A 27,945-nucleotide genomic window follows, 5' to 3' on the forward strand; every position below is an offset into this window, starting at 1 on the left:
ATGACGATTCACTGACTGTACCTGGTGGCCTGGGTCCGCGGAGTCACCGGAACGGGTCATATCATGCTGGCGGTTCCAGTGAGAGATAGAGGGACTGCTGGCGGTCGCCCCGCACTCGCTTCGTCCGGGCCTGACAGACCATAACACCACAGTTTCAACAGGCGTGGGGAGAGGAGCAGCGTCAGACGGCTGAAGCCGTGGTAGGCATGGCTGTGGCCGAACAGCGAAAGACGCGACAGAGGTAATAAAACAACTGACAACGCGGTGCCGTAGGGGAAGCTAGCAGAGGTATCCTGGCTCGGCGCTGAACCAAACGAGGTCGTCCAATGACGACAGGTGTTCGTCAACGTCCAAGCAGACGTGCATTCTGCGAGGAGAGGCTGCACAGCAGTGAGTAGCCAGTGTTGTGGTGGGTGATTGGCCGAGCTAACTAAACAAAGGACAGCCGCAGTTTATAGCGTCTAGTAACTTGCTCTCCAACGCTGCTAACAAGCAAACCAAGCACACCACTAACAAGCAGCAAACTAGCAAACTAGCTCCGATGTGTGATTATCATAAGCATAGCCATAGAAAAAATGTCTAGTATTTAAGCATTGTATGCTTTTGGTGTCAATAGAGGGCGATAAATAATCGCATTCTTTTCCCTGCGACATATAAGGCTGGCTAAAAAGTTATCCATTATTTTCTCGCTAGATGGATTTGGTGATGTATATCTCGTGAAGTATCGATCGTACAGTTCCAACTTTAGACTCGTTTTAAAGCTGATACTCTACCTTAACAAAATGCGTTCACTGTTTATTGTTTGTTTCATTCGTTTGTGAATTACAGTGTGTGAACAATGGAAGTCACCAAAGAGAAAATTCGATACGGGCCAGGAAGGTTCGGCCAGGAAGGTTCTACGGGGTCTATGGTGGGACTTGAAAGGAATTGTTTATCATGAGTAGCTTCCGTGTGGCTTAACACTCAATTCAGATCTCTACTGTCAAGAACTGCATCGTTTGAAGCTTGGTCGTTGCTAGGGATTCTGGTCGTTGCTAGCAATTGACTAGCAACGACCAGAATCGGCCAACGGAAGAGGTGTTGTGTTCCATCAGGATAATGAAATGTCATGCACGTCTTTAGTGACTCGCCAGAAAGTCCGGGACATTGGTTGGGAAGTTTTAATGCATCCACCGTATAGTCCGGACCTTCCACCGTATAGTCCAGACAGATCCCCTTCTTCGAAACTTTCTTAGCGATAATAAAAGATTTTGAAAAAAGATTGCTATAGTTTTTCGCTAATAACGGCCAAGAGTTTTTTGAGAAAGGCATTATGAAGCTATCTTTGAAAAGGCGACAAGTTTTCCAACAAAACGGTGCATATTTGACGCAAATCGGACCATCGGAAACATCCTTAATTTAGTTTTCAATTTCACTTAAAAATAATGAAGTACTTTTTAGTCAGCCTTATACATCCTCGCGCACCCCGGACCGTGGCATTAGGAGGTATTTTTCCGCTTGATGAACTATTATGAGAATAAGAAAACGACAATTTGTGTTCAATGTGCCATACTTGTTTTTACTTACATTAGTCTAGGATACAAGGATGGATTTGGAAAGTATTTTTAAAACAAGAATGGTGAGTGGAATCCAAATCACTGTGTTCTTTTTCTTCAATTTTCCTACTTCATGGGCACAACTACAAAATAACGCAGGCAAATGCCGTCAAAACGTTGATTAAACAGCTCAAAGATACAAATAAATATTCAGCCAAATATTGGCAAAACAAGAAGTAAAACATTGGTTTTAATCTGCTGAAAATGCAAACATTGTCAACACAGAAACAAACATTGTCACACAGTAAACAAATCCTATTTGTCTTTCTTGATTTAATATAATTAAGTCAAGATCAGATTAACCCCCCCAAATTATGAAACTCGAACTCGAACCTCGATCGTTAGAGTGAACACAGTAAGAGAGAAAGCAGAATACAGCAAGAGAGAAGACAGAAAGAGAAATCTATAGCAAAATGAACCCAAATGAACGTTCGAGTGAACTTCTTGTTCGAGAATGGTAATAGGGCCCTAAGTAAGCACCCACAACCATTTGTTTCATCATTTGTTGTATTTCTCTGGACCCTCGCGGTTTCACTATTGTTTTAGGTCGCAATTTTATTGCTGCGATGTGGTTATTCAAAGTCAACTGCTGCATAAAGAATTTTAGCCAATCAATAGCATCCGTCGGTGGAAAACCAGAGAATACTGAGCGGCGTCTAGCATTCATTAGCTGATTTGTCTCGCTACGCGTTCACTCACGAACATTGCTTTCCATAATTCCATTGTACAAGGATGGGTGTTAATACAAATTTAATTGTTTTTGACGCAAACGGTGCGTATGCTGCTTTTACAATATTATTTGCTTTGTTTGTTCCACTTCCTCTCTCTCTTTCGCTCTCTGTTCGTTTCGTTTTTCGCTTTATGTTCATGTCGACGGCGGCTTATGTATCTTCCAACAAACTACCAAGCACATACGGGGGGTGCATGAGAATTAATAGATCGCTGAGGGAAACGAAGGAAAGAGCAGAACGGACAATCAGCAGCACCATGCGCAAGCTGCACTGTGTAGCTCTTTTCTCCCACCAGAAGTTGCACCACGTATCAGCTATACAGCGAAAGCTCGGCGATGTTGGTGTGGTATCGTGTCAGCCAGCCTGTGGAACGTTTCAGCAAAAATGAATTCAGCTATTTTGAGTTAACTTTGTGTTTGCCTCTTGGCGTCTCCCCGCTCCTTAATACTGTTCGTGCGCCAAGGGCATCATGGTTCGCCGAGAAAGTATTGTGTTCATGTATCCTCGTTTTCATTTATCAACTTTATGTTTAACTAAGCTACTACGGCTTGGTTCGATGATTTGTTGCATTAATGTGCGCTGTGCTAGTTTATGCGGATTGTACAGCTTTTGCATACAACTGAACAGTGAGAAACATCTTGGATTGACTGCACCATAGCAGACAACTTGAAGTCATCGCAATGAGATTCAGGGTGATTCAGGCCCTAAAATAGAAACAAGCAGGTGATGAGGTTAGGCTCTGATGTCTGGGGTGAGTTGCTGGTACGTTTTTTCCTTAGCTATTTCAACTCTGTTCTCGTTCTCACATTCCGATTATGTGTGCGTAGGTGCGGTAGTGTTTGTTGGGCAATTATACGATGGACGTTCGTTTTAAAGCAGAGAATGTATATTATAACCATGGTGAGTTGATTAAAGTTATGAATGAGTTAAGAATTTTATGATCTCGATCATGCTCTCCTGCTCTTACTGTTGGTAATTTCCTCGCGCTTTCCTTGTCTTTCTTGAAGAAACAGCGCAGAATCATGCAAAGTACGACCGTTCTGCGGTCGATCTGCTACGTTTACCGGGTGAACCGCTCCCGATGAACAAAATAAAAAAAAATACAGAAACATACACCTAAAAGACTGATGCACATAAGCAGTGTTCAAATGCTGGTTGAATTTTGAGCACAGCAATGCTTTGCGTTGTACATGATGAAAATAAGAGATAGAGAGAACGGGAGAGAGAGAGAGTGAGAAAAGAGGAAGAGAGAGACAATGGAAAAAATACGACGGCGAAAGGTGGCGTACAACGATGAGAGACCAATGATGGTTGTAGCCACTCTTTACTCATTCGCTCAAGCTTGCATTGCTTGCCCGGCTCAGCGTTTGTCGTGTAACGAACGAAAGAGAAGCATTGTGTTTTTACAAAATTGGCAAGCAATACAGTATTTTTCCTCAGGAATGTGAGTGCTCTTACAGTGCAATAAGCAAAACAATGGGTTTGTTGGTAGGTGTGCGATCTCCTAATGTTCGATCAGTGTAGTGATGAGCAAAGTTCTTGTGCGTTCCGAGAATACGTTTGCCACTTATTTGTTCTATATCAACCGTGTAAACTCAGTGCTCACTAGCACCGCAGCATCTTGCCTACATAAAGTCCGGGCGATACCAAGTCGTGGAATAATTGACGAGAAGAGCAACTATATTCGCCATCAATAATATAGCTGCATGGCGACAACTGTCTCTATCATTTATGTGTGAAAAATTGGCTTTTCGCAAAATGACAGAACATGTACAACGCGCCGAATGAGGTTGTGTTGTGTTGTTTATACCGTTAATTGTTACTCAACGAACAAAGCATCACCCAGTCCGTAAGCATCACCCGTAGGTATCATCCAGTTTTTATGAAGGCAAAATGCGATGGTGCTAGTAGGCAACTGACTTTCTTCGAGCGGTGTCAGATGATTTGTTGATAAAAGACGAATAGAAAAACTACTTGCATTGAACCGATAGATAGCCGTACTCTCGGACAGGATCTTTATTAAAATAGCTCCGTCTTTCTCAATTCACCAGCCTCTTTTGTCGTCTAGCAATGTTGTTGTTGTGGTAATCAATCGGATACAATATAAGTTGTAATCGGTAATTCGATATGACAACACCTTCAGTCAGAGAATAGAGTGCTCCAATCAAACAGAGATCACAGTGCTTGACGCATTTGGAAGGTAACGTCATCAGATCGTGGCTTTAAACCAATCAGGGGGTATAGACGTTCTGACGTTCTGACCAAATGGTTGCAGCTTTTTTGAGCGTTGTTATATCGAAAAACGAGTGTGAATCACAGCGTGTTGTTTGACGTTTTACTACTAAATGATTTGAACAACTATGTACCTTTGGGAATGCTCACGCTCTTTAGCGTTCCATTAGCAGCGAAATTAGTCTGCCAAGAAACGGAGGTAACGAATGGCATGGGTCTGTTGTTATTAATCACGATCAATCGATCCTGACGAGGAAGCATGTCACGTATACCCCCTTTAGCTGCTAATCCAGCAATCAGCCACGCATTTTACATTTTAGGTTTACGAGAAAAGCTTATAATCGTATATTGCGTGTGCGACAGTCAAAAATGTTTGTTTTACATTACATTTAGTCTTTTTACGGCAGCACTATTGTAGTTTTATTTTTTAATGACCAATCACTTGTTCTTGAACAGACTTCAGGCTAATGCGTTTGGAGTAAAAATTTTACAGCTTTTCATACCCACCGCAATTGAATCCTTATTCGTCAAAATTCTATTTCAAAGTTTGAGCACAACGAATGTGTTTTATATTGATTTTAACGGAATGCGAATACGTCTGGCAATTCGCTCATATAGAACCGCATGACCAACGGGAGATGCGTGTTATGTTTTCTGTTTCTGCTTCTCTGAAAATGCCAAGCGTTTCTTCACTCTCGGTTAGCGCCGTGTTCAGATTTTCCTCTTTTAGTCTCTCCACTGCTTTTTGCTTTTGCTGTTACATGATGCTGCTACGTTCTCTCACGTGCACTGAGTTCTGCGCTCCGTCCGCGTGCTCTCTGGTGTTTGCCTTGCTGGGTCGATACGGCAACGTTGCCATTCGTGCAGTATGATTGTCGATAGACGGCAAAAGTGCTCAAATGAAGGGCTACTTCTCTGAAATGTTCTCCTGTTCTGGAGAGATGTCTGGAGAATGCCTTCGCGACACTCACTCTCTGCTCTACCGATCACAGCCAACAACAGCAATTCGGCGTGGAGACGACAACACCACTTCTTGTAAGTGCCAATAATCATAGCATAACCCAGTCTTACCAGACATAGAAGAAGACAATAATCATACCATATCCAAACTTAGAAGAGTAGAATCGCATATGACGCACACCACCGCATTCCGAATGTGATCTGCTAGGTGTGTGTTTGTTGGACATGGGCTCGCCTCATGCTCGTTTTGTGTTTTTATTCAAATTTATTTTTCGAAGAACATCTTTTGTTCATTATTTCAGCAGTATTCACGCACAAAGAACCTGAGAACCTGAACCTAACCACTAGACAATATGGGAAACGAAACATAATAATTATTAAAATAAAAATGAAAAAATAAACTAACTAAAATGAAAATTATGGGCTGAGCCGTGTTTATGAAGTGTATATCCAAATACTATCCAATAAGTTGTTTTGGAAACTTAGCTTCATAGAAGATATCTGGTATAATGGTATAACTAAAATTACTTCTATCAGAGTTTGTAACTTGTATTAGTATTGTAATTGAAATGTTTACTGCTAAATTCATATTCTATCACAATATAATTTAACAGTGACCAGGCACAGGTGGATAAATATATCTTCTTCAATATATATAAAAATGAATGTTTGTCTGTTTGTGTGTACCGCATCTTCTCCAAAACTACTTAACCAATCCGCATGAAATTTTGCACAGCGTAGTTGCGTGACCCCGGATTGTGAATAGGAAAGTTTGACCCTCCCACACCTACGGGGAAGGAGGGCTCCCATACAAACGTAACATAAAATTCAGCATAATTTGGGTTGTTTTCGAGCAAATCGAACCAAATTCGGCAGGTGGGAGTTTTGGGGAAATGTTCTGGTGAATATTTGAGATCCGTCCCCTCTTTACAAAAATGGGGCTCCCATACAAAAGCAAAACTCGAATAGTTGTCAATCAATTTTGAGCCAAATTCAACGGATGTGAGTTATGGCATGTATCCAACGGGAAGCGGGAAGGAAAGCCGATCGGATGCATCACCAAGAACTCTGATCCTCTGAAACGCCGGATCATCGAAAAATGAGGATGAAATGAGGCGTGGCGACGCGCGCCGGGAACAGCTGGTAAATATATAAATAAATTGCAGAACTTTTGACGAACATGACAATTACAATAACAATAGGTATCTTATTATCTGGCGTGTTGCCCCAAATATTCGGCAAAGAAGCAACCTAGCCTCTATTCTGTTTTTGTGGTTCGTTGGTGATTTAAATAGTCGACTTTCTTCTTATTCTTACATCAAGGATTTAGTTTTTTCGACTGAACGTATTATTTTCCAACACAAAAGCAGCGTGACTTCAGTTTATAATTGAAACCACTAATTGGTACCAATAGTTGGCTTATTTTGATATTGTCTTCAAATTTGAATGTGCAGACAGAAACAAAAACAGATACTTGCGCATGCGATTTGCCGTGAAAAGCTTGCGGCTCGAATGAATCTACCCAAAGATCGGTTTTAATACTATGTACAAAATATTGTTTCAGTATTAGTTTGGTATCAGTCAGCTCTGAGTTTTTCTTTCGTGTAGTGATGTTGCCACCATTTCTCAAAGGAAAGTGCGTATTTAGAGTTCTGATAGTGGACAGGAAAACAAAATCTCTAATCAGTTTAAACATTCACAACGCAGGGGATTCAAATCCTATTTGATCACCGTATAGTTCAAAGCCAGGACAGTGTTGCTAACTCGATACAGGACTTCATACCCGTGTGTTCGTACCAAGCTGGCCAAAATGGACGCGCTGTTCTAAAGATGGCACACAGCTACTGGAAGAGCTGGCACTAGTATGCGTGGAATGATGCTTTAAAGTTTTAGCAAGAGAAAAAAGTAGATAAAGAGCAAGAGAAACAGAGAGATAAAAAGAGGGAGCGAATGAAAAAGTGAAGTAGAAAAGAGATGGAGATAGAGATGAACAGAAAGAGGCTTATGTGAAGGTTGAGCGAAAGAGCGTGAAACCAAATAATCGATGTAAAAGGATTGCGAGAGGTGAGAAAGGACGAAGGAAAAAATAGAAGTAAATGAAGAGAACGAAAAAAAGAGAAAGGGTGCGTGTTGCTGCGGGCATGTGCACGTTCTATATTCGAGACGGCGTAGCACACACTAGCACTATCATACTACTACATGAAGCGCTCGTCCCGATCCCGAACCCCCTGCCCTAACTTTGGATGACCTGGGCATCATAGCCATTTTTTCCTTACCCTCCTTCGGTTGCGTTTGCGGTGCTGAAGCGTACTTTCCTATAACACGGTGAGTGAAGTGTACGGCAGAAGAAGCAGCAGTGCCAGCAGCAATAGCAACAATAGCAGCAATAGCAGCAACAGCAACATATTGAAGCAGTAGAAGAAAAGAGCATTTCCCGAGTACAGGGCGCGCGGCAGAAGGCAATCCCGATGCCTATGCTAGTGGTGTTATAGCTCCGTCGTGTTGCTCGTAGTGTCATGTGTTTATTTTGTGTGTGCGCGCGATTGATCTCTACGTTTTACTTACCGCTTCGTCCAGTTCCCGATCCTAGAGCACTGTTCTTGTTGTCATCGACAGCGTGTGCGGGACTGTTTCAAAAACAAATGGTGCGCGAGTATTGGGTTTTTGAAAGTCGTTTGTTCTTTGCCAGAGCAAATCTAAACAATATCTTGTGTGGGGCTGTTTCGTTCATTAAAACACTATCAACAATGTAAACAAATGCTTCCGTCAGAACTAATACTATTGCATGGGCGCTTATAGCGCCCATGCAACAATGTAAAGCCCATGTTTGCGGAGCTTTACATTTTTTTGACATAAAGTTATGATGGCGATGGTTCGTCAGTCAAGGCCATATCAGTTAGGTTGGTGATGGCGGGAACGAATCAGGCACCTCGATACAAGCTATTGCCTAGACTTGCCTCTAGCAAAGATCAACCGACATGAGGCTTTATCAGTGAGTCACACATTAAATGGAGCACATTTCGCTATAAGCTCTGTTTCACTACGCTATTGGCTTTGTTTCGTATCCACTTTATCGCTCAATTGCTCGTCGCAATTGGTTGCTTACTTTCAAGTTGGCTAATCAACCTTCACACGGGTCGATAGAAAACTGAACACACAAAAATTTAAAAAAAGGAGGATAGTTCCTGCTATAGGCAGGGCCATCCGTATGGAATCTATCACCATCTACTAGCGGCGCAAGTTATGGTACATAAAAGGCTGCCCATGTCGTGCCCATGTCCTATTAATGATCGTGCCAAAAGGATCGAGAAAGAACGACAGCCTATTAGACGCTCACTGACGAATTATTGTATGAATAGGGGACGCGTAAAACCGTGTAACATCTCCCAGCGTTACTACGCTGCCACGAGAAAAAAGTATAACCGGTTGGCGTTACACGTGCGCCGATTGCACGTTTGTGTGATACGATTTTCCGGTTGTCGTATGCGTGTATGTGTGCGTCCCATTGTAAGCGACGAAACAGGAAAATGTCGATAGGAATGCATGGCGTTTCGATGGAATTAATGAATGTGAAACACCTAGAACGGTAAAGAGGTTTAACTATTTGAGGAAACAATTGGAGATTGTAACACAACGCAATCTTACATTCTGTGAGTTGTACACCGTGCTGGATTATCATAAAGATGAGTAGGATTGATTCATTTCACGGTCGCTACTGCACCCTACCTTTTTTGCGATTGTACATATGATTGTACAACTTGAACTGCTAAGTATTGCCAAAAGTGGCTAAAGTAGCCAAACCCAAAACAAACAACCTATAATCACAAATAAATGCTGTGCAAAATAATAAGTTGAGTGTTATCTAGTAGCACCAAGAAGCAGTGCCTTTTGTGGGCCCTTCAAAAGCGGTCTTTGAAACGAGGCTGCTGCTGGACCACACGTCACGGCAACGCAATGTGTGCGTCGTGTGCGCGCGCGGCGACGAGCTACCAAAATATGTCATCGTCCGATATGGGCCCCGTAGCTTACATTTCTGTTGTTATTGTCGTCTTGTTGCTCACAATGCGTATATTATTTTTTACCAACATTTGTCACGCGCAGTAAGACAATTTCCAGTTTCGAAAGAGTGCCATATGCTCGTTTTGTGGTGTGGTCTATACAGAGGGTAACTATGTGAGCAAATGATACACGCGGAGCGGGGGGTGACGGTGCTGGAGCAGCAGTTGTTTGTTGCTCACCATCGTTTTTCTGTTCCCCCCGGAAAGAAGTGTGTGAACGAAAAGGAAACGATAGAATCAAGAAGGAAAAGAAACCACACTTTGCCGTTGCTGTTTGGTATGGTTGACTGGACATGAGATGGCTGGCAGGGAAGAGACGAAAAATTCTCCTATGAAACAGTGTTCGCTTGGAGCTGTGTGCAGAAGGAACCGCAATTTTTTTTTTTTTTACCCTAAACCAACGATTGCTAGTCACACAATAATGAAGTTTACCATACCATTCAAATCAAAACATAGCCTTTGCTATCCTGACACAGCACTCCAAGCAGTATGCAGTCCTTTTGCTGAAATAGTATGATGGGCGCACATAAAGCGCTACTACTCCGCTAAACTAGCTGCCTCCATTTTTCTTTTCTCCGCAATCGCTCTCTCATTCTCTATCTATCTATCTCTTTCGTTCTCTCTCTCTCTCTCGAGCGCGCTCTTAATTTTTTTCTCACACTCATGACCATAGTAAGCCTGACGATCGATCGGTCGGTTGGATGGCGTCCGACCGCGTTCAACTGAACGCGCCGCCATTATATAGTCCAGCCACAACATTTTACGAAATGTAATTTCTACCTCGAAAGGCAAAATTTGTGCGACTTCATGGTTTATATGTGTATTATCCAGATGTATGCTAGGTAGAGGAGTTTATGTTCAAGAAGAAAGTATATTTTCTTAACGCTTTCGTTACAAATGTTGGTGACGTTTCCTGTGACAGGTTGTAGAAACTTGTACGGAGCACAACTGTAAAACGGCAGAAGCAGAAGAATTACGATCCCTATCCTATCACCAAGCACACTGCCACCAGTTACCGGTCGCTTGTATTGTCTTGTTTTAACTAAATAGCTGGTATGCAGCACGACGCTGGTATTCATCTTACCAGCACACTTTCCGGACTTCGGACAATCTCTGCTGGTGCTCTGATGTTGCCAATCGGCATAGGTGTGTCTTATGCATTGTTGAATTTAGCGCCTTTTATGTGCCGATATTTGCTTTGGAGTATGGTGATTTGTTTTTTTTTTTTTACGGAAGGCGTAGAATCCGATGCCAGTTCTGGAAACGCTCAACCGGGGTCGATTACTCTCGCGTGCATGGATGTGTGTGTGTGTGTGTGTGTGTGTGTGTGTGTGTGTGTGTGTGTCTTTGGAAGCCATGAGCTCGGCACTTTATCCGGGAACTCGCCACTCCTGCTTACGCAGCAGCGCGCTGAGCAGCGAATCGTCAAAGCGGAAGTGGTAAGTTCGGAGCAGAGAGTGCGCTCAGAATTCAGCACCGCACTCGTCCGGCATGGGAAGGAATTTGAACTGAAAGGCTGCTCACACTTCGCCTTGAGAGGAACCCTTTTATTTCGTAACACACACTCAGAGAGCGGTTCGGTTGCTAACTTTGGCTACTTCGATGCGTACGAACACAGGGAACGAACGGAAACGGTATAGCTGCTAAAGAGAGTGAGCGACCATAAACTGCGAGAGGCGAGGTTGAACATAGCGCTTCCACCATCGCGCACAAGGCAGGCACGCAACGGAAAACCGACGCGAACCACAACCGCGTGTACGTTTGGTAAAGGTAAATCGCAAAAGTCGCTCCTCCCGTGGCAGTCGGTGCTGTGGTCACCATAGGACCTCTAAGAGGGTTAGAAAACGGGTTTCTGATGGGAATACAATATTCTTCACATCACGAGAGCGCACTAGTGGACGTTCGTTCGGTAGTAGTAAAGCTTGAATTCAAACAGAACCTAGCTAGTGATTTCGAAAATGTTGTGTGCAACGACTACTGTTCATACCTCTTGCGCCCTAACGGCTGAGAGGTGTCCAAGCGAAACGAAAAACCCAAATCCCTGTGTTACGTACGTGGTGGTCGATGCGCGAATTGTTCCTCATCACATCACCCACCGTAGATGGAATAAAGATCAAAATAGCTTTTGGTGCAGACAGAAAATCCTTTTCAAAATGCGGACGACGAATGCGTGAATTATAAGTGAACAATGAAGAATCTACCATCAGCAAGTCAGCAACGACAATACAAGCATATACTCATGAATCGAGTCTAAGAACAAGAAAACTGACTCGTTTCATGTTCGTAACTTTCCATCCAGCGACTGTGTGCGAGTTTCGAACGGTGACATTAAAAACTTCGAAACGAAAATTTCTGCTAACCAATCAGTCGATAGTGCGCCCGTGGTTTTGTCGTCTGGGACGTTGTATCATCTGTGTGAGAAAGGAAGGAGCCGTTTAAGTGCAGTTCATTTTTCGTTCATATTTTGGTTTAATTTACGATGGTGTAGTTTGGCCCCTTTGAATTTAGGCTGCGTTCGCTGCCATTAAAACATATCCCTCTTTCGCCGTTCCTTCCTGAGCGTGGTGGTGCTGCTGCTGCGTTTCTGTTCGAAACTCACTGTCGGGCTGTTTTTACGCGTTAGCAATGGCAGCCATCGCCGCCACCTCACCTCACCACTACTACTACTGACGCAGTCGCATGACCGAATCAGGAATAAAGATGGCGTTTTTCTCAAGCACCGACGCGCTCTGCTTTTCGTCAAGATCTTTTTTTTTTTTTTTTTCAATATAAATCAGTCAATCGTCGCGTGCCTGCGTTGTCGTCACTTTTTCTGCTCAATCAACCAAACGTTCAAACGGGCTACTTGTAGGGGTCAATGATTATTCCGACAGAAAACAGTGTGAGCCCAACAGCGCACCAATTTCAATATTTTTGGCAATCGCAGAGATACTCGTTATAGTTTTTTTTTTGTTGTATTGTGAAATAAAACACAAAACGGTGTACAATTCTTCGTATACGACGACGCCAACCACACAGCAGCAGAGAGTTGCCGAAACCCGCCGCCCCACACACACACAATCAATCAACCTGTCCAGAAGCAACCAAACTCAAAGCTGGCGAAAACAATTGCTTACAGTTATTGTTTGAGAAACATCGTGGCCCCCCCCGGTGATTATGAAACTCTCCCAACATTGGTGCTGCGTGTGGGATGATGCGTCGTACGTCGCATAAGCAAGATAGCGAGTGAGTCGTTGCATTGACAGAAGTAATAACTGAAGGTAGCCATGATGCCCGTTGCGGTGGCCATTGCGGCCGGCAGATAACTACTACACTCTTTGGAGAGACTGCTATGTGAAGTAAATTATTGCATTCATTTCATTCAATCGGCTCTAAAACGCTGTGGTTCAGTACGCGGCATAGCGTTAGTTTTCAACATAAATTGGATGCCTGGATGCTCTAGAAATCGTTTTCAACCCGTATATATGTTTGTGTGTGTACGTGTGGAGTGAATATAGCAGCGTAGCAGCAGCGTAGAGTATCATGTTTGTGTACGTGTGTATATCGGAGAGAGAAAAATAGGAAGAATGAGTGCCTCTACAGTATAATAGGGGATTGTTCTCGTTTTGTTTCGCTGGTAGCGTGTTTCAAAAGAAAAATACTGCTGCTGGCTGGCTGGCAACGGCTAGAGAAGGTTTAATAGAATGAAATGTTTGTACGCAAAGGGTTGTTCGTAAGGTTGGAAATTTACCTAGAGCTGTGCGAGTATTTGGCTCGAGGTACATTTATAGGGGCGGTTCACCATTTTTTTTGTGCTTTGTACGCTCGAAACGGATGAAACCCTAGCCCAGTAAAAAGCCTCTAAAATAGCGCCTTTCTTGTGAGGGTTGTTGCCTATGCATATGGAAAGCAACTATTCATGTACATTTTTCAACCTTTACTATTAGAGATGCAGTGTTTGCTTCGAAGGACAATTTTTGGTGTTTTCTTTTTCTTTGGATCTCTGCCGTGAAAAGTGATTCTTTTCTCTGAGGCAATGACGATTTTCTCTGTTCGATAAAACGAAATTGATTTCTGTAGTTATTGTGGAAGGCCATTGTACTTCTTCCGCAGTTTCTATATATTTGTAGGTACGCATTTCACGCCAATCGTGTGTCTTGAATCGTTGCGCTACGCAATGGCCAGGTTCCAACGCGTCGCTTCCGGTGAGTGCCGTATATGCACGAGTAGGATTGAGTTTTTTTCTTCCTATGAACCAATGGCCGACCATCTCACAATTTTATTCAAGCTTATGTCTTACTCTTGAGGAGATAAGAGAGCGCGCTATGGCGAAGTAAAAGAGAAGCTACACATCGGCGAGAGCCGGCCGTTGCTCGGCGAACTGTAGTTTTCAACGAACGCACATATGCAGCCGGCACATTCTCCCGGCTACGGCCTGAGTGGTTCTGCTTCTGCGGTGTATCTAACAAACCACCCCGGACACTTCTGTGTTCGGTTTGTAGCAAGTCCGTTGTTGTATATCAATACGTTGTTTGGGGTGGCGGCTTTTTGTTTATTATTATCCTAGTAAAGATTTATTTATTATTATTAAAACGGGCAGAACCGTATTAAGTATCATCTTCTTACCTTTTTGAGCTCAAGTTGATGCAATTGTCAGGGTTCGAACTGTGAAGTCTTTCGCTTTGAAACCGATAAATCGGTACAGCGATACGGATTATCTACGGATGAGCTACTACTATTAGAGATGTAAACAAATGCAAAATCGCCAGCATAACTGCATAGTGTGTTGTTAACGCACTATCAGTGTTATGGTATTTTGGTGTTGATAAGATGGGTATAGGTTTCAGCCACAGCAAGCATTTCTTTAATAGTGTTTGACGTTAATAATTTAATAGTAATTTCTTTGATAGTGTTTGACGTCAGCGTTAATAGTGTTTTGACGAATGAAGCAGCCCCATATAAGGTATTGATCTTCATTGGCTTGATTTCCATTTTGATGCTTTTTTGCCGATTAATTTCGTCGGCCGCTACGACTCTGGCCCCTTACATGATTTTCATGGAGCTTTCCTTATTTTCGCCTGCTTTTTGACACAACTCAACTTATTCATAACATGGTTGGATCTTATGAAAGATTTAAATACTGTATGTTGACAGTACGATTGAATATTACGATTTATGATGACCGTTGTTGTCATAAAGTAAAGGACCCAGCAGCGATAGTTATTTTTCTCGCCTGACCATCATTTGCATCGACGATTGTCACATTATTTTCGTCCAAATTGTGACCAAATTCAGAACAAACGAAGCTAGGTAGTTGGTTGGCTGCTAACGGTAAAATTAGTAGCACACCCTCCTTGGTTTTGGCCGTAGCAACCATCATCCACAAGCATGAAGCGCGTGGACTTGGGTTGGGTAAGTGTAAGATTCTGCATTGTCGATTTATTGGAATATCACTATCACTTTTTTATACTCCACAGCTGATATTCTGCCGCCTGCTACATTGTTGTTACCGGCCACCGGAAGTAAAAGAACTTGGCGGGAGACCAGCGGCGAGCGAAAAACGGACTCTAAGGGAGAGCTACTTTTTCCCCGTTTTTTTTTCTGTTCGTCCAGTCTCCACGCGCATTTACGTACGCACTTTCTCTTTTCTCACTGTCTCATTTTCCTTGTTGGTCCTGTGTATCGTTCGGACTCTAACCTATTTTGTAGCGGAAAGCACAAGTCACTCAAATTGATTCAGTGAGCTACCATCCCGCTGATGAGCCTCTACCGTACACAAATATTTCGAAACGCGACCATCGAGACAGAGTGACTTTATTCGTGCGTTCGCATAGCGTTTTTGTGACGCCTGCTTTGTTTTTCGAGAGTGGCGCCCCCGTGGCGCTGCTCTTGGGCATAACTCAGCTTTGCAGTATGTCCTTCATGCGCCTATGGATAGAAGGCATGCTTTTGTACGTACGTGTTGAAAATTATGTACGTCAAGAACGTCTACCAACGGAAGCTAGATAAATTGGTTGGTTGCTGTTCTTTGTCGGTATTGGGTTGCCTCCGATTAAAAACATTGTTAGCATCTGTCTCGGCATCGCACATATGATATGCTAACGGATGGAAATATGAAGACCACTGGTGTTTTTAATGCATATGTTTTTCTGGGTAGTCAAAAGTCTCATATCGAATGTCCGCTCGTTACTCGTACACTAACATTGTTAAACAAATGATTGAAAAAGGGGTTACCTTTTTCTCTTTCGGTGCTCAAAACCGAAGGAACGCACTTGGTGATGGGCACTCACCATTGCTGTTATAGTGTTCTGGACAGACGCTACTGCACGCAGTAGCCATATTGGATACCGGAATCAATATTCCGTATCCCTTCCAACATTTGTATGAGGTGTTTTCCCGTATTAGTTGGCGCGCTTTTTGATGTGCCCAGTGCACAACTCACACACATTACAGACGTCTACAGCGAACGTTGCCTAGCCTAGTGTGTAGTGTTGGTATGCTGCTTCTAGTATTATACGCCTGGTTTTTTTTTTCTTGATAGGGAAGCTACTCCAGGGAAGCTAAATTTGTTTGTTCTGGATATCTTAAGAAAAGCAATTTCATTGCATTATTTGTGATAGAATTTTACCTATCATTGAACTTTTGTTATTTATTTTTTTATCGTTTTATTTAAAAAAGGAAACATACTGTATACTGCAGGGTTTATTTCTTTTTGCTTATTTATTATTGTTAAAACGGGCAGAGCTGTATTAAGCACCAACTTAATGTTTTGGACTCAAGTTGATGCAATCGGCAGAGTTCGAACTAACGTTTTTCGCATAGAAATCGATAAATCGGTGCAGTGAGACGGATGATCTACGGACGAGCCCACTACTGCATGGTTTGATTGGTAATAGACGAATTTCCTTTCTTAATACATACAACTTCTACAACTTCTTCTCTTCTTTGGCTCTCTGTCGTGATAAATGATTCTTCTTATCCGGCAATTACAACCGCCAAGAGCGGTCTTGGCGAGAAACAACGTTAATATCTGTTGGTTACTGTAACAATGTATTTTTACGTGCGGGGCCGTTGGATCAGGGCCAACCCCCGGTAACGTCGGTCGCGGTAATCGAACCCAGCCCAGTAGAACTCATATAGGAATCGGGATCTGATGGATTAATAGCACGGTTATGTTTGTTTTCTGGACTTTTCCTCGGGCATTACAGATTCTTGTTTTATTAATACACCTGCAAAGAATGCAATATAGCAAAATCATAGCTGTCGCCTTTGCCTAGTTTAAAAATGGTATAATCCGGAATCAAAGACATGAAACGTAAGTCATAAAAACGTTAACACCAGAACACAGGACTGCTCGAACTGGATCAATTCCACTCAATCTATTGGTAACGACTCTGTGCGAAGCTTAATCACGACTCGTTTTTCATTTATCCGAGCAAGTAGTGAAGTGCGGTTTGTTTAGAAACTAACAATTCTGGAACTCTGTTTTTCAAATCCTTATGCTGCTTCAATATGAACCATAAAAATGCCCAATCGGCCTAATCAATCTAATGTTTTTGAGTGTCACCAACACATTCTAGCCTTCATTTTCATAAATGTAGCTGTCTGATTGTTCGTTTTTTAAATGATGTTTTTTTTGCTCACCAGTTGATCACAACCATTTTGCTTCTGCAATCATTATCATTGGCTCTCATGGCGAGTAATTGGCTAGAACTCATTCAAAGAAAAGATCAAGAGACCGACACAAGTTGATTCTGCTGAAGCGGAATAAGAAATAGAAGAACAGAGGGGTCATCTAATAAAAGTTGATGCTGTGCAAAATCACATAACGCAGGACCATGTGTTCTTTATAGTACAGCCAACAACTAGAGTTAAGATCTCGCTAAGTGATACACAAATGTATTAATAGTTGGCCTACTAACAACTAATAATCAACTTAATGCACAAGTTGAAGCGATGTTTCAGTAGTTGTACAAATAATTTTTCAACAATATGATAATGGTGACATTTTTGAAATATTGCAAGTTAACTTGTTCGACAAAAACCATACCGAAGAAGAAAGAATAATGTCAAAAAGGTGCAGAATATTTCACATAGTGGTCCATGGCCAGCTGCAACCTGGCAATCGTTTTTGGTAATGTATATATGTAATATACAGGCATGTGGCTCTTTTGATTTTCTTCTTGCATTTGTTGAAATGCGCTCATGTTTGCTATCACGAACACATGAGCATGGCGATGGCTGTCAATATTAACGTTGAATAAAAAGAAAGCATCCCGCAAAATGACAGCACGTATGCACTAAAAACCACACGAGGTTGTCGCGTTACCCTATAGTTTTGCGTTGTCCTTAATTTGTTTTTAATTTAGCTGACGGTAAGCCGCAAGTTTCTTGCGTTGCGTTTTGCCCTGTCCCTTCGATGACGTCCTTAGGTTTTAGATTCGGAAGCGCATTACAACAGTCTGCCAAAACATTTTATTATCATACAACGATTTGTAGACAGCCTATAATTGTTCTTTATCAATGTTGTACCAATTTTTGTAAGGTGTGCTGAATGAGATGTCAGAGAAAGGAATACGCAAAGCAGGCAATGTTGTGAGTACCGGAAGACTGAGTAGCGTGGCGTGATGTGGTATTCGTGTCGTTTTATTTCCGCGAGTTTAGTAGCAAAACGCAATCCGTGAGCGAGTTTAATCTGCCTTTTCTTTATGTTTGCTATGAACGTGTTTGTATAAAAACACAGAGCCAAACAATGCGAAAGAGAGAGTATAGGGGTACACAACGAGAGAACCACGAGTGAGTGCTCGTGTCTTCTACTCTTATAATATATGTGCTGTTTTCGAAATTTGTCTCTAGCTATACACAGTCATTAGAAAGGGCTCGCGTGGCGTGCTGTTGGGCTTGGGCGTTGTGGGGGCATTGGTTTATGTTGCGTTAGCAACTGCGCCGCCGCCAGCACACAAATCCATATTTTACACATAACACCAAGAGGATACGCGGCGGCACCCCGTGTTTTATTTTATAAATGAATTGCAATTTTCACCATACATACTAAGTAATACCGAGAGTCATACGAGAAAGGAATTGAGGTGGTGAGACCTCTACGTTTGTGGACGTCTGATGCAAGATTTTGGAATAATGTTTGCCATATTCAAAAGGGTCGCTGAACTATCATTTTAATTGTATAGCATCTAAGCGAATTCACTCACATAGCACTCATAAAATTTTATCACCAAACGACTGAAGCTGTCAACTCTCCGCTGGAACTCATTTTGTGAAACATCTCTCTGTTTCTTTCTGGCCGTCTCTCTTTAAATCTTTTTCTTCCTACAACGAAATCAAAAAGAATTCGTAGGAATAAATGAGGCGTGTGTGTATTGCATTCGGTTCTGCGATAGAGACAGAAAAAACAGAGAGAGAGAGAGAGAGAGAGAGCGAGAACGAGAGAGAAAGAGATAGAGAGCGAGAACGAGAGAGAAAGAGATAGAGAGCGAGAGCGAGAGAGAAAATTGTCTGGTTTAAGGTTTGTTCGAGCTGCCATTTTGTTAACCTCAACCTAACCGTGAGAAAAGGGTTTGGCGTTCCAAGACACGAAGACATTCAAAGCGCGCGCGCGTGCCTCAGTTTACACATTCCATCATACTGCGGTTTATATAATTTCACAATAGATCACACATGGTAAAACAATGCACGATTTCTGTTTCTCGTTGCAGTATATCAATGATGCTTGCTTATTTAAATTAAATAGGGTTAAAGGAGCGACGTTTTTGATAACTGTATACGATGGCGGAGATAGTTATTGTTAAAGTTAGGTTTGCTTGTCTAGATTCAATCTTAAAGCATGCAGAGAAAACCAGTGGTGAAAGTGCAAATGCGTGCACGCGTGCGAGTGTATGTATGGGCACATGGTTGATTTATCGTTTTTCGAGGAAAGTAAAGGCAATAGAAACAATACACGAAGACGAAGGAAAAGGGAACTATTGGAGTTGTTTGCGGTGTAGTCAAAATATAGGGTGAACCACGCGAAAGCTTCACTTTTCCATTTGGTTATTGAAAAACACATCTTAATATTTTTCGTTTCTTGAACATTTATTCGAAAGGTTCAAGTAAAACTGTACGAAATTTGAAAAGCTCATATCCATCTCGGTGGTTATGTTAATAAGCAGAATTGTCGTTTTTAGGGATAGAAAAAGCCCCACGACGTGCAAGAGAAGCCAATGCACCCAAAACGAGTGACTGTTTGGTGCGAAATTTGGTATTGGTGGCATCATCGGCCGCTGAATGGATGAATGAAGAAGGAGCCACCGGAACCGTGGAAGGCGTACGCTACCGAGCAATGTTGGCTGATTGGTTCTTTGGTGATATTGAAACTAAGAAACTTAGCCGACATTTGGTTTCAACAGGATGGCAGCGACAGCCACGATCGATATTATGCGCCCTGTCTTCGGAAATCGAATAATCAGCGGAAATGGTGTTGTGAATAGGCCGCCAAGAAACGGCGATTTGACCCCATTTGACTATTATCTTTGGGCTCCAGTGAAACATAAATGTTACGCGAACAAACCAGCAGCTATTGACGATCTCAAGACCGACATAAAAATTGCCACTGCCGAGATAGGACCACAGATAGTCGAAAATTTACTCTAAAATAGGTCGATCGAATGGGCTACTGCTAAGCCAGCCGTGGTGGACATTTGACCGAAATTGTTTTTTATAATGAACAATTGAATATGAAGCTTGTGTAATGTAATATTCAACTTTGCGAGACTCAAATACGGCTAATTCAAAAATAGAAAAAACCTACGAGATCAATCGTTGGTCCAGTCGTGTGCGCGTATGTTGCGGTTTCCATAAGCTGCAACAAACGTAATCTTATGTGCAAAAAAAAAACTTTTTAATCAGTGACCACACACCACCCATCCCATAGGAGAAACTCATCGGAGAAGATAGTCCTTGCTTGCCATACTTCCTTTAGGAAATGTGATCATTTAGGGTCTGTTTTCTGTTGATATTTCTACTTATTGCTTTTCTTCCGTTTTCCACTACCATTCAGGCGTACAGAGAGAAGGGCGAAACTAGAGTGTGTGAAAGCAAAACAACCCGTTGTTTGTGCTTGTAGTGTTGTGCCGGGGCCAGCACTGAAAGGGAGGCATCAGAATCAACGCTTGAAAACGTATGTCGTTGCAGTGCAAACAACAACTATTTCTCATGTGCGGAGAGGGATCCGATTCAAGAAGTTGCGCTTCTATGAGAAAGCAAACGTCGAGGAAGCATCAAAGAGAAAGACATTATAAAGTAGACGTATTGAACAAGCAAAATTGATGCACCGCTTTGGAACAGCTGAGCAGAGAACCGACCTGAAATACTGCATAAACGCAAAACATTGACAACCGATAAAGGAGTACAACGCTTCTAACATCTCGCCCGGTATAACACGCTGCAGTCTCGTTACTGCACGGCACCCTCTTAATTGTTGAGTGGTCCGGAGAAAACACAATATAGGGACCGTCGCTTGTCAGCTATTGCCTATTGCCTATTTCTGTCCAGTTCGGCTCCTCTCTGGTACGGAGCAACTATTGCATCGGATGCAAGTTGAAAGTTGAGTGACGCAAGTGTTGTTTGTGTAGTGTAGAAGTAGAGTTAAGTTGTTTACCAGCAGCAGTAACCGAACTTTGCGACGCTCCAGAAGTGGCCTAGTACTCTGAAATCCCGCACACATTAATCGAACGGAGGAAGGCTGGAGCATCAGAAGCAGCGACCGCGTTGATTGAGACACGGCGAAGAACGAAGAAACAAACAGTTATCGTTGTGTAAGTGTGCCTGTGTGTGTGTGTGTTATAGTTATCCTCCTACTAAAAAAGTCCGACAAGCGGAAGTGGCACCGACGCAGGATTGTGTGCGTGCCGCGAACGTGCGTGTACGCGTGTATCGATTAGAAGCAGAAGAAGATGTCGGAGCACCATCGGGCTGCTTGGGGTTCGCGTGAGGACGCCGTCTGGTGGCCGAGTGGTATCTCGTCGACGGAACAACAAACACTGCAGCATCATCAGCATCTCATCAATCAACACCACCAGCAACAGCTCGCCCAACAGCAGGCCCAACTGCAGCACCAGGTTGCTGTGCAGCAGCAGCAACAACAGCAACAGCAGCAGCAGCAACAACAGCAACAGCAGCAACAAAACGATAGCGCTCGAAACAACAGCACAACATCCACATCCGCAACGCAACAGCTGTTTTCGTATAAAATGGCCAACAGTTTCCAGAACCCGGTCACCACCGGCGTGACGGTGTCTACTTCGAACGCACCGTATGACTATCGACTGGGTATGAGCACGGTGGTTGCACGACCCGGTGACCCACCTACGATGTCCAGCACAGCTCCCACCACCCAGTGGTGGTACCCGGGTGGCCAGAACGCACTCGATAACTCATTGCAGCAACAGCAACAGCAACAACAACAACAGCAACAGCAACAACAGCAACCACAACATCAGGTATGTGTGAGAGTAAGCCGAACGCGGAAAATCTCACCCATGGTCTGGTTCACTCGCGAGTGATAGAGATGCATGACTGGTTAATTTCTACTTTTAACAAAAACAACTACGTGTGTCTTCTAAAACATTACATCAAGCTCCTATAAAAGCGATGTCTATGTGCGATCAAAGACGCTGCAGGTGATCCATTTGACAAACAACAATCATTGGTTCCAAACGAGAGTAACGCAAGGCACTAGAAGATCAAACATTGGGGAAAATAGCTTTAGTCCTTAGTTCGTAGCGGCGGCCAACCATTTTGAAACATTACACATCTTTTCACATCATTGTTGAATGGTTACATTTTGTTGGAAATAATCTTAAAGATTACCTTTATACACTGAAATATGACCTTTCCAATGATCCCTTATTTGAGAAAATCCCAGTAGTATTAGAAGAAATATGGCAATCTACAAAGCACGCTATCCTATCCAGTGATCGTTAATTGGCGTGGATACTTGTTACATTTCTCCAACTGCTCCAAACAGTGTCTTCTAAATCATCAACACGCAGTTGTTTTTGAGAAATTGTGAGCTAACGGTGGAATCCACTTTGAAAACAATGCTTTTTTGGATCACTTATCATGAAAAATATTCTCGTAATAGTAAAAATGGTTAGATTATGATATCTTTGGGATGCTTGCTATCTTTTACAATTTCATTTCCTAATCGACAATAATCGTTCACTGGACCTTCGGGATATTTAAAAATATCACATCCATGTGTTTCCAGGGTTATCAAAACATCATACATCAAGCTGCTCTTAATTTCAGTTTCCAACTGTTGTTCCAATTAGTTCTGTTTGTTGAAGAGCATACTTTATATTTGAATATTTCGCAAAGATCAAAAACCGTTCATGCTAGTTATTTTCATGTGCTTTGTGTAGGAAACTTCAATAACTGCCATAACTATTTATTATGCGCAGTTTGCCCGTATAATTCCAGTTAGAAACTGCTCTCTTGTATTGGACAGAGTCAGAATATTTAAAATTGTGGCAAAATTTGTTTTCTTCATTTTACATGAGAATAAAGTATAGCTTAGTTGGATCCCGATCTGTAAACTATTAGGGGTGTGAATTAATTCTTGTCGTTTTACTCTTGCACGTTACTCACTAAAAGTAACAAATTTTTTTTAATGAAATATGTGTTTGGCAGCTACTGTCATTGCCTATTTTGAAGCGCAATATAGATTGTTTGATCAAAGAGTAAACAACACCTGTTTTAAGCATTTGAACATGTCAAGTTTTGTTCCTGGTATTTTTTTGTGGGGAGTACTTTTTCATTACTGCTTACACGGCAGAACTTTTTCTTCTTGTACCGAAGCGTTACTGGCGATGAAAAGAGGAGTTACTACAAGAACCTTAAACGCAAAAAGGCCTGCATACAGGTTCTGGTGAACTAGGTCCATCGCAACCAAAGCGAAATACTCACTACGCAAAGGGTATGCTGTGGTGGGATATGAAAGGTGTGGTGTACTTTGAGCTTTTAAAACCTAATGAAATTATTGATGGACAATTTCATCGACAACAACTAATTCATATGAAGCAAAGTTTTGGCCATAAAACGACGAGAATGGGATAAAAGACAAGATAAGCTGATTTTTCAAAATGACAACACTCGACCCCAAATCGCAAAACCGGTCAAAAGCTATCTTGGAAATGTTGGATGGGAATTTTTCCGTTACATGAGTAACGATTTGGCAGCACAGTGGTTCACTTCTTATGAAAGTACTGAAAAATAGGTCTCTGATAAGATCACTCCTAAAGACAAGTTCTATCGACACAGAATCGAGGAACTACCTAAAAGATGGCCGAAAGTAGTAGCTAACGACGTTATACTTTCATTAAAGTAGTCATACGTTTTGTTGTTGTAGTTAGGTCACTAATGTTGAATAAAAACGACAAGAATTAATTGACACACCTCATACAAATTAAAATAATAAAAACATAAATAAAAAACTCGAAAGTTGATCGAATATTTGTGGTGGTGTGTGGTTGAATTAGTCGGATGTGTTTGTAGAACAATCGTTTTTTTACCCCAAAGCTCATGCACCTTGATTTGATCGCATTTGTGTGTTGGCAGCGACGCGCCAAACGTTCGCCGTTTTGAGCGTATCTTAGAATTCTCCACGGACCCGTTGTACAAGTTCCTACCCGCCTTTCATCATACGCCAACGGCTATGTGAAATTGGTTGTTAGTTGTTCTTTTTTGTGTTCTTCTCTCTTGGGATTCGTTCACGAGTCTGTTTTATGAGGTTTTTCGCAAAGACGTGAAATACTTTTCGGGAAAACATACGCAAAGCTAGGGATAGTTGAGTAAAAAATTGACGATAGGCTTCCCTTGGGTATTTTGCCCTTTTTGAATGCAGTCATCTTCGCCATCAGGAACAAAACTACATGGTGATAGCTGTTAGTTTCAACTCTACACAAAGTAATGACGATCCGCAAAATGACAGCGCACTTTACGACACACCGATTGGTGTGGTAGCGATTGTGCTATAGTTGTCCTAAATTGTGTTAATTAGGCTGGCGTTAAATGGCCTATTTTATCATCACGTTGACTGTACACCATCCGTTACAGAACCAACTAAAAGATTAATAAAGCACACATTTCTGCCACAACTGTAACAGAAACTTCATGTGGAGTATCTTTGACTAAAGACGGTTGAACCTGAGGCACTGTTTCGTTGGAAAAACCGTGCAATGGCAAGCCATGGCCATCAAATTAGTAAAAAAGCAATAAAAACCTGAAATATCACAACGCAACCTAACTTGTTATGTTGCACACGCTACATAACAACCACTGCCATGCAGTTGTATTTGTGACAAACGAAGGTTGATTATCAGTGACTTATTATTTCTGTCTTTTTTTATTGCTCTTTAAAGAATATGGTGGCCAAAGATCGGTCGTGCTAAGTTTTTCTAATAGTGCTTTGGGCTCAACTGACTGTAGGTTTGATTAATTACAGTTGCCCGCCCGCTGTTCCACCCCGTACTCGGTACACACAACTTATATTTTTTAGAAGTTTCTGCATTTGTTGTTATGTTAGGAATGGCGAATGCAGTTGGTTTTCTTTATTATTATGTGTTTTTGCCCCGAGAGGGTACAACCCGGGTATTGCCCTTTACGTAGGCAAGATACGTTGGACCAAGTAGGAAACTTACTGTAGGTTTGAGTTTTAAACGGACTTTGAACACGTTGTTGTCATTACTACAAAATTCGAAGTACTGCTTCCTTCATCACAAGCATAACTGCATGGTGCATGGTATTGTTTTATGTCCATTTACTTAATCGTGTTAAGCACCAAATTAAAATTTTGTGTTCAAGTTGATGCATTGTCAGAGTTCGAACTGAGGTTTTTCGCATAGAAACCGATTAATAGGCGCAGTTGTTGTTATTATCTTTATTATAGAGACTTTGAGCTTGAAGCTTCTTTCGTCTCATTAATAGGTGCAGCGAGACGGATGATCTACGGACGAGCCCCAATACATAGTTTGTTGTACACACGTTGTCATTTTGCGGCAGCGCATGCGCTTTAGTTTCTTTGTATGGAGTTGATACGTGGTGACGTGGTGATGACGGACATTTGTTTACATCGCGAAGCAGTTGTTGGAACTCGTTAATAGTGTTTTAAGAATCAGGCTCTCGCCTCAAAGCAGTCGCTCGGACTTATTACATTACAAACGCATATGGAACTGCGCTATATGTGAAGCCATATGAGTAGCGCAACGTGAAACGCGCGAAATTACGCTATCATTTTAGTTGTTCATTGTTGGCACTTTGGAAAAACAACGCAGCGACAAAATCACTCCGAGTGAGTTAAGTTCTGTTAAACGTATTAAAAAGTGTACTTAAAAAACAGGCAGGACGAGAAGGGCACTGAAAAAAACTTCATTGAAAAACAATTAAGGACATTAAGAAAAAGTGTATGCCATTACGAATCAACTGTATAGCTTTACATAGCAACTCTACATAAAATATAACGTTCCGTAGAATGACAGCGTGTCTACAGTACACCGAGTAAGGTGGCGTTTGGCTATAGTTGTCCTTAATTGGATTTAAGAGAACGTGATTTTAGCGTTCCGTTCTACAAATTCTGATGCGATGTATAAAAAAAAGATGCGTATGTACATGTTTTGAGAAATCGTTACGGGTTGGCACATCCACTTCTGATAAGACGTTTGTCCTTTGCCTGAACCCAAGTGCCGTTATTGACGTTATGATTTAGGGAAATACTGTGCGCATTTGCGTATCATCTAGTATTTCATTTGTGGAACCTTTGTTTTGTTCGAGTCATGTTTTTCGCTTGTACTTCTACTTTGTTCATTATAGTGAAATATTGCGATTAAACAAAGTTCGAAATTGAATTGCGTACGAAAATCAAATCATGTTTTTTTGAACCAGCAAAATCAATCGTGGATGTCGCCACACGTAGTTAGGTAGGTTTTGAAACGCTTCTTGTATTTAAAATCTCGATTTATCATTTATTTAACCGATGGGCAAAAGAGATTGTACCCAATAGCTTGTAAAAGCATACTCAGGAAAACATGCAAGTATAATTGTTGGTTTTGAACACTTGATGAAACGCTAATTTAAACGACACGCATTGTTGAATACACTTTAAAAGCGAGATATATATTTAATGAATTGTTTTTCATTTTCGTCTTTGTCTCTTTTAGAATCAAAGCCACGTACAGCAGAACAATGCCATTCAGAACAAAATGGTGGCCGGTAACGTAGCTGGTGGTAAGGTGAAGGACAATAAGCCAAGAGGGCGCATGACGGCGTACGCATTTTTCGTACAAACCTGCCGAGAAGAGCATAAGAAGAAGCATCCTGAGGAACAAGTCATATTTGCTGAATTTTCGCGAAAATGCGCAGAGCGATGGAAGGTAAGTGCAGCATTATCAACACTAGGATACAAATGTGTTAAAATTGCTTCATTCTTCCAAAAACTGTCCTTATGGAAAAAAATAGGATCTGAAAATGGCTGAGATGTGAAATAATTTTGAATTACGGCGATGGTATCGAAATACTACTCGGCTTTGCAAGAAATTTGTTTTGGGTTGGATAAAGTATCAACTATCACCGATAACTTTGACCTTACCTTTTCAGTGGAATAAAAGAATATAAAAATTTCAGTGGAAAAGCAATTCGTACGTCCGCTACTTCCGCCTTACGTGCGTATATAGGGTTAGGTATGGAGCGAAAAATATAGTTATGTAGGTCTCCATTACAATATCCCTTTGTATATCCAGATTTTTTGCTCTTGGAAGAAAATGAGTGATTTTTGAAAAACTCATTAGGTTTTTGAATATCATAAATTAGAGCTAACTCGATTCTACGCAGGTGAATCAATTGTTCTATAATATGAATAAATGGTATCATTTAGTGAACAGTTTTGATAAGTGAAACTTATAACTTATGTTTGCTCAATGATTTACAATACATTCACTCACTCAAATATGAGAAATCAATGTTCTCAAGAAAAAATTGGTTTTCGCTTTGTTTTTTCTCACTTTGGGTTTTTCTTCTTGACCCTGAGGGAAGTTTTGAACTGCGCATTGGTATCTTATTATTCTTGTATGCATGTGTATGATAGAGAGGGGGGGGGGGGGGGGGAAAGGGAGCGAAAAGTAGAGAGTGAGAGAGGGGAGAGTGGTAGGGAGAGAAAAAAGAAAGAGTGAATGAGAGAAAGAGAGAGATTGAATGAGAACGAAAGAGTGAGGACGAGAATGGAATAGAGAATATAAGAGAAAATGAAAGAGAAAACGAAAGAGAGGGAAAGAGAGAGAGAGAGAGAGAGAGAGAAAGAGAGAGAAAGAGAGAGAAGGGAGAAAGTTTGTGGTCTACAGTACG

At 41.8% G+C, this 27,945-nt stretch overlaps 1 protein-coding gene across 5 annotated transcripts in view; it reads left to right on the forward strand.

Annotated features, from left to right (window-relative positions):
- The window catches only part of LOC128271155 (high mobility group protein DSP1-like), a 42,600-nt gene that overhangs the window by 8,205 nt on the left and 6,450 nt on the right, over positions 1-27,945 (forward strand). For 2 of the 5 annotated variants that reach the window (XR_008269210.1, XM_053008598.1), the window contains exons 1-3: positions 11,316-11,412; positions 20,609-22,049; positions 26,766-26,978. Coding sequence is in view for 4 of the 5 variants with exons in the window: in XM_053008598.1 (XP_052864558.1) it covers positions 21,504-22,049; positions 26,766-26,978 (759 nt within the window). In the remaining variant the exon portion in view is untranslated. Of the gene's footprint in view, positions 1-3,724; positions 3,815-11,315; positions 11,413-20,608; positions 22,050-26,765; positions 26,979-27,945 lie in introns of those variants that run through there. The other 3 variants (XM_053008613.1, XM_053008620.1, XM_053008606.1) reach the window with 2 other exon arrangements.

This window comes from Anopheles cruzii, chromosome X, assembly GCF_943734635.1.
Source record: "Anopheles cruzii chromosome X, idAnoCruzAS_RS32_06, whole genome shotgun sequence".
In the NCBI taxonomy this organism is placed as follows: domain Eukaryota; kingdom Metazoa; phylum Arthropoda; class Insecta; order Diptera; family Culicidae; genus Anopheles; species Anopheles cruzii.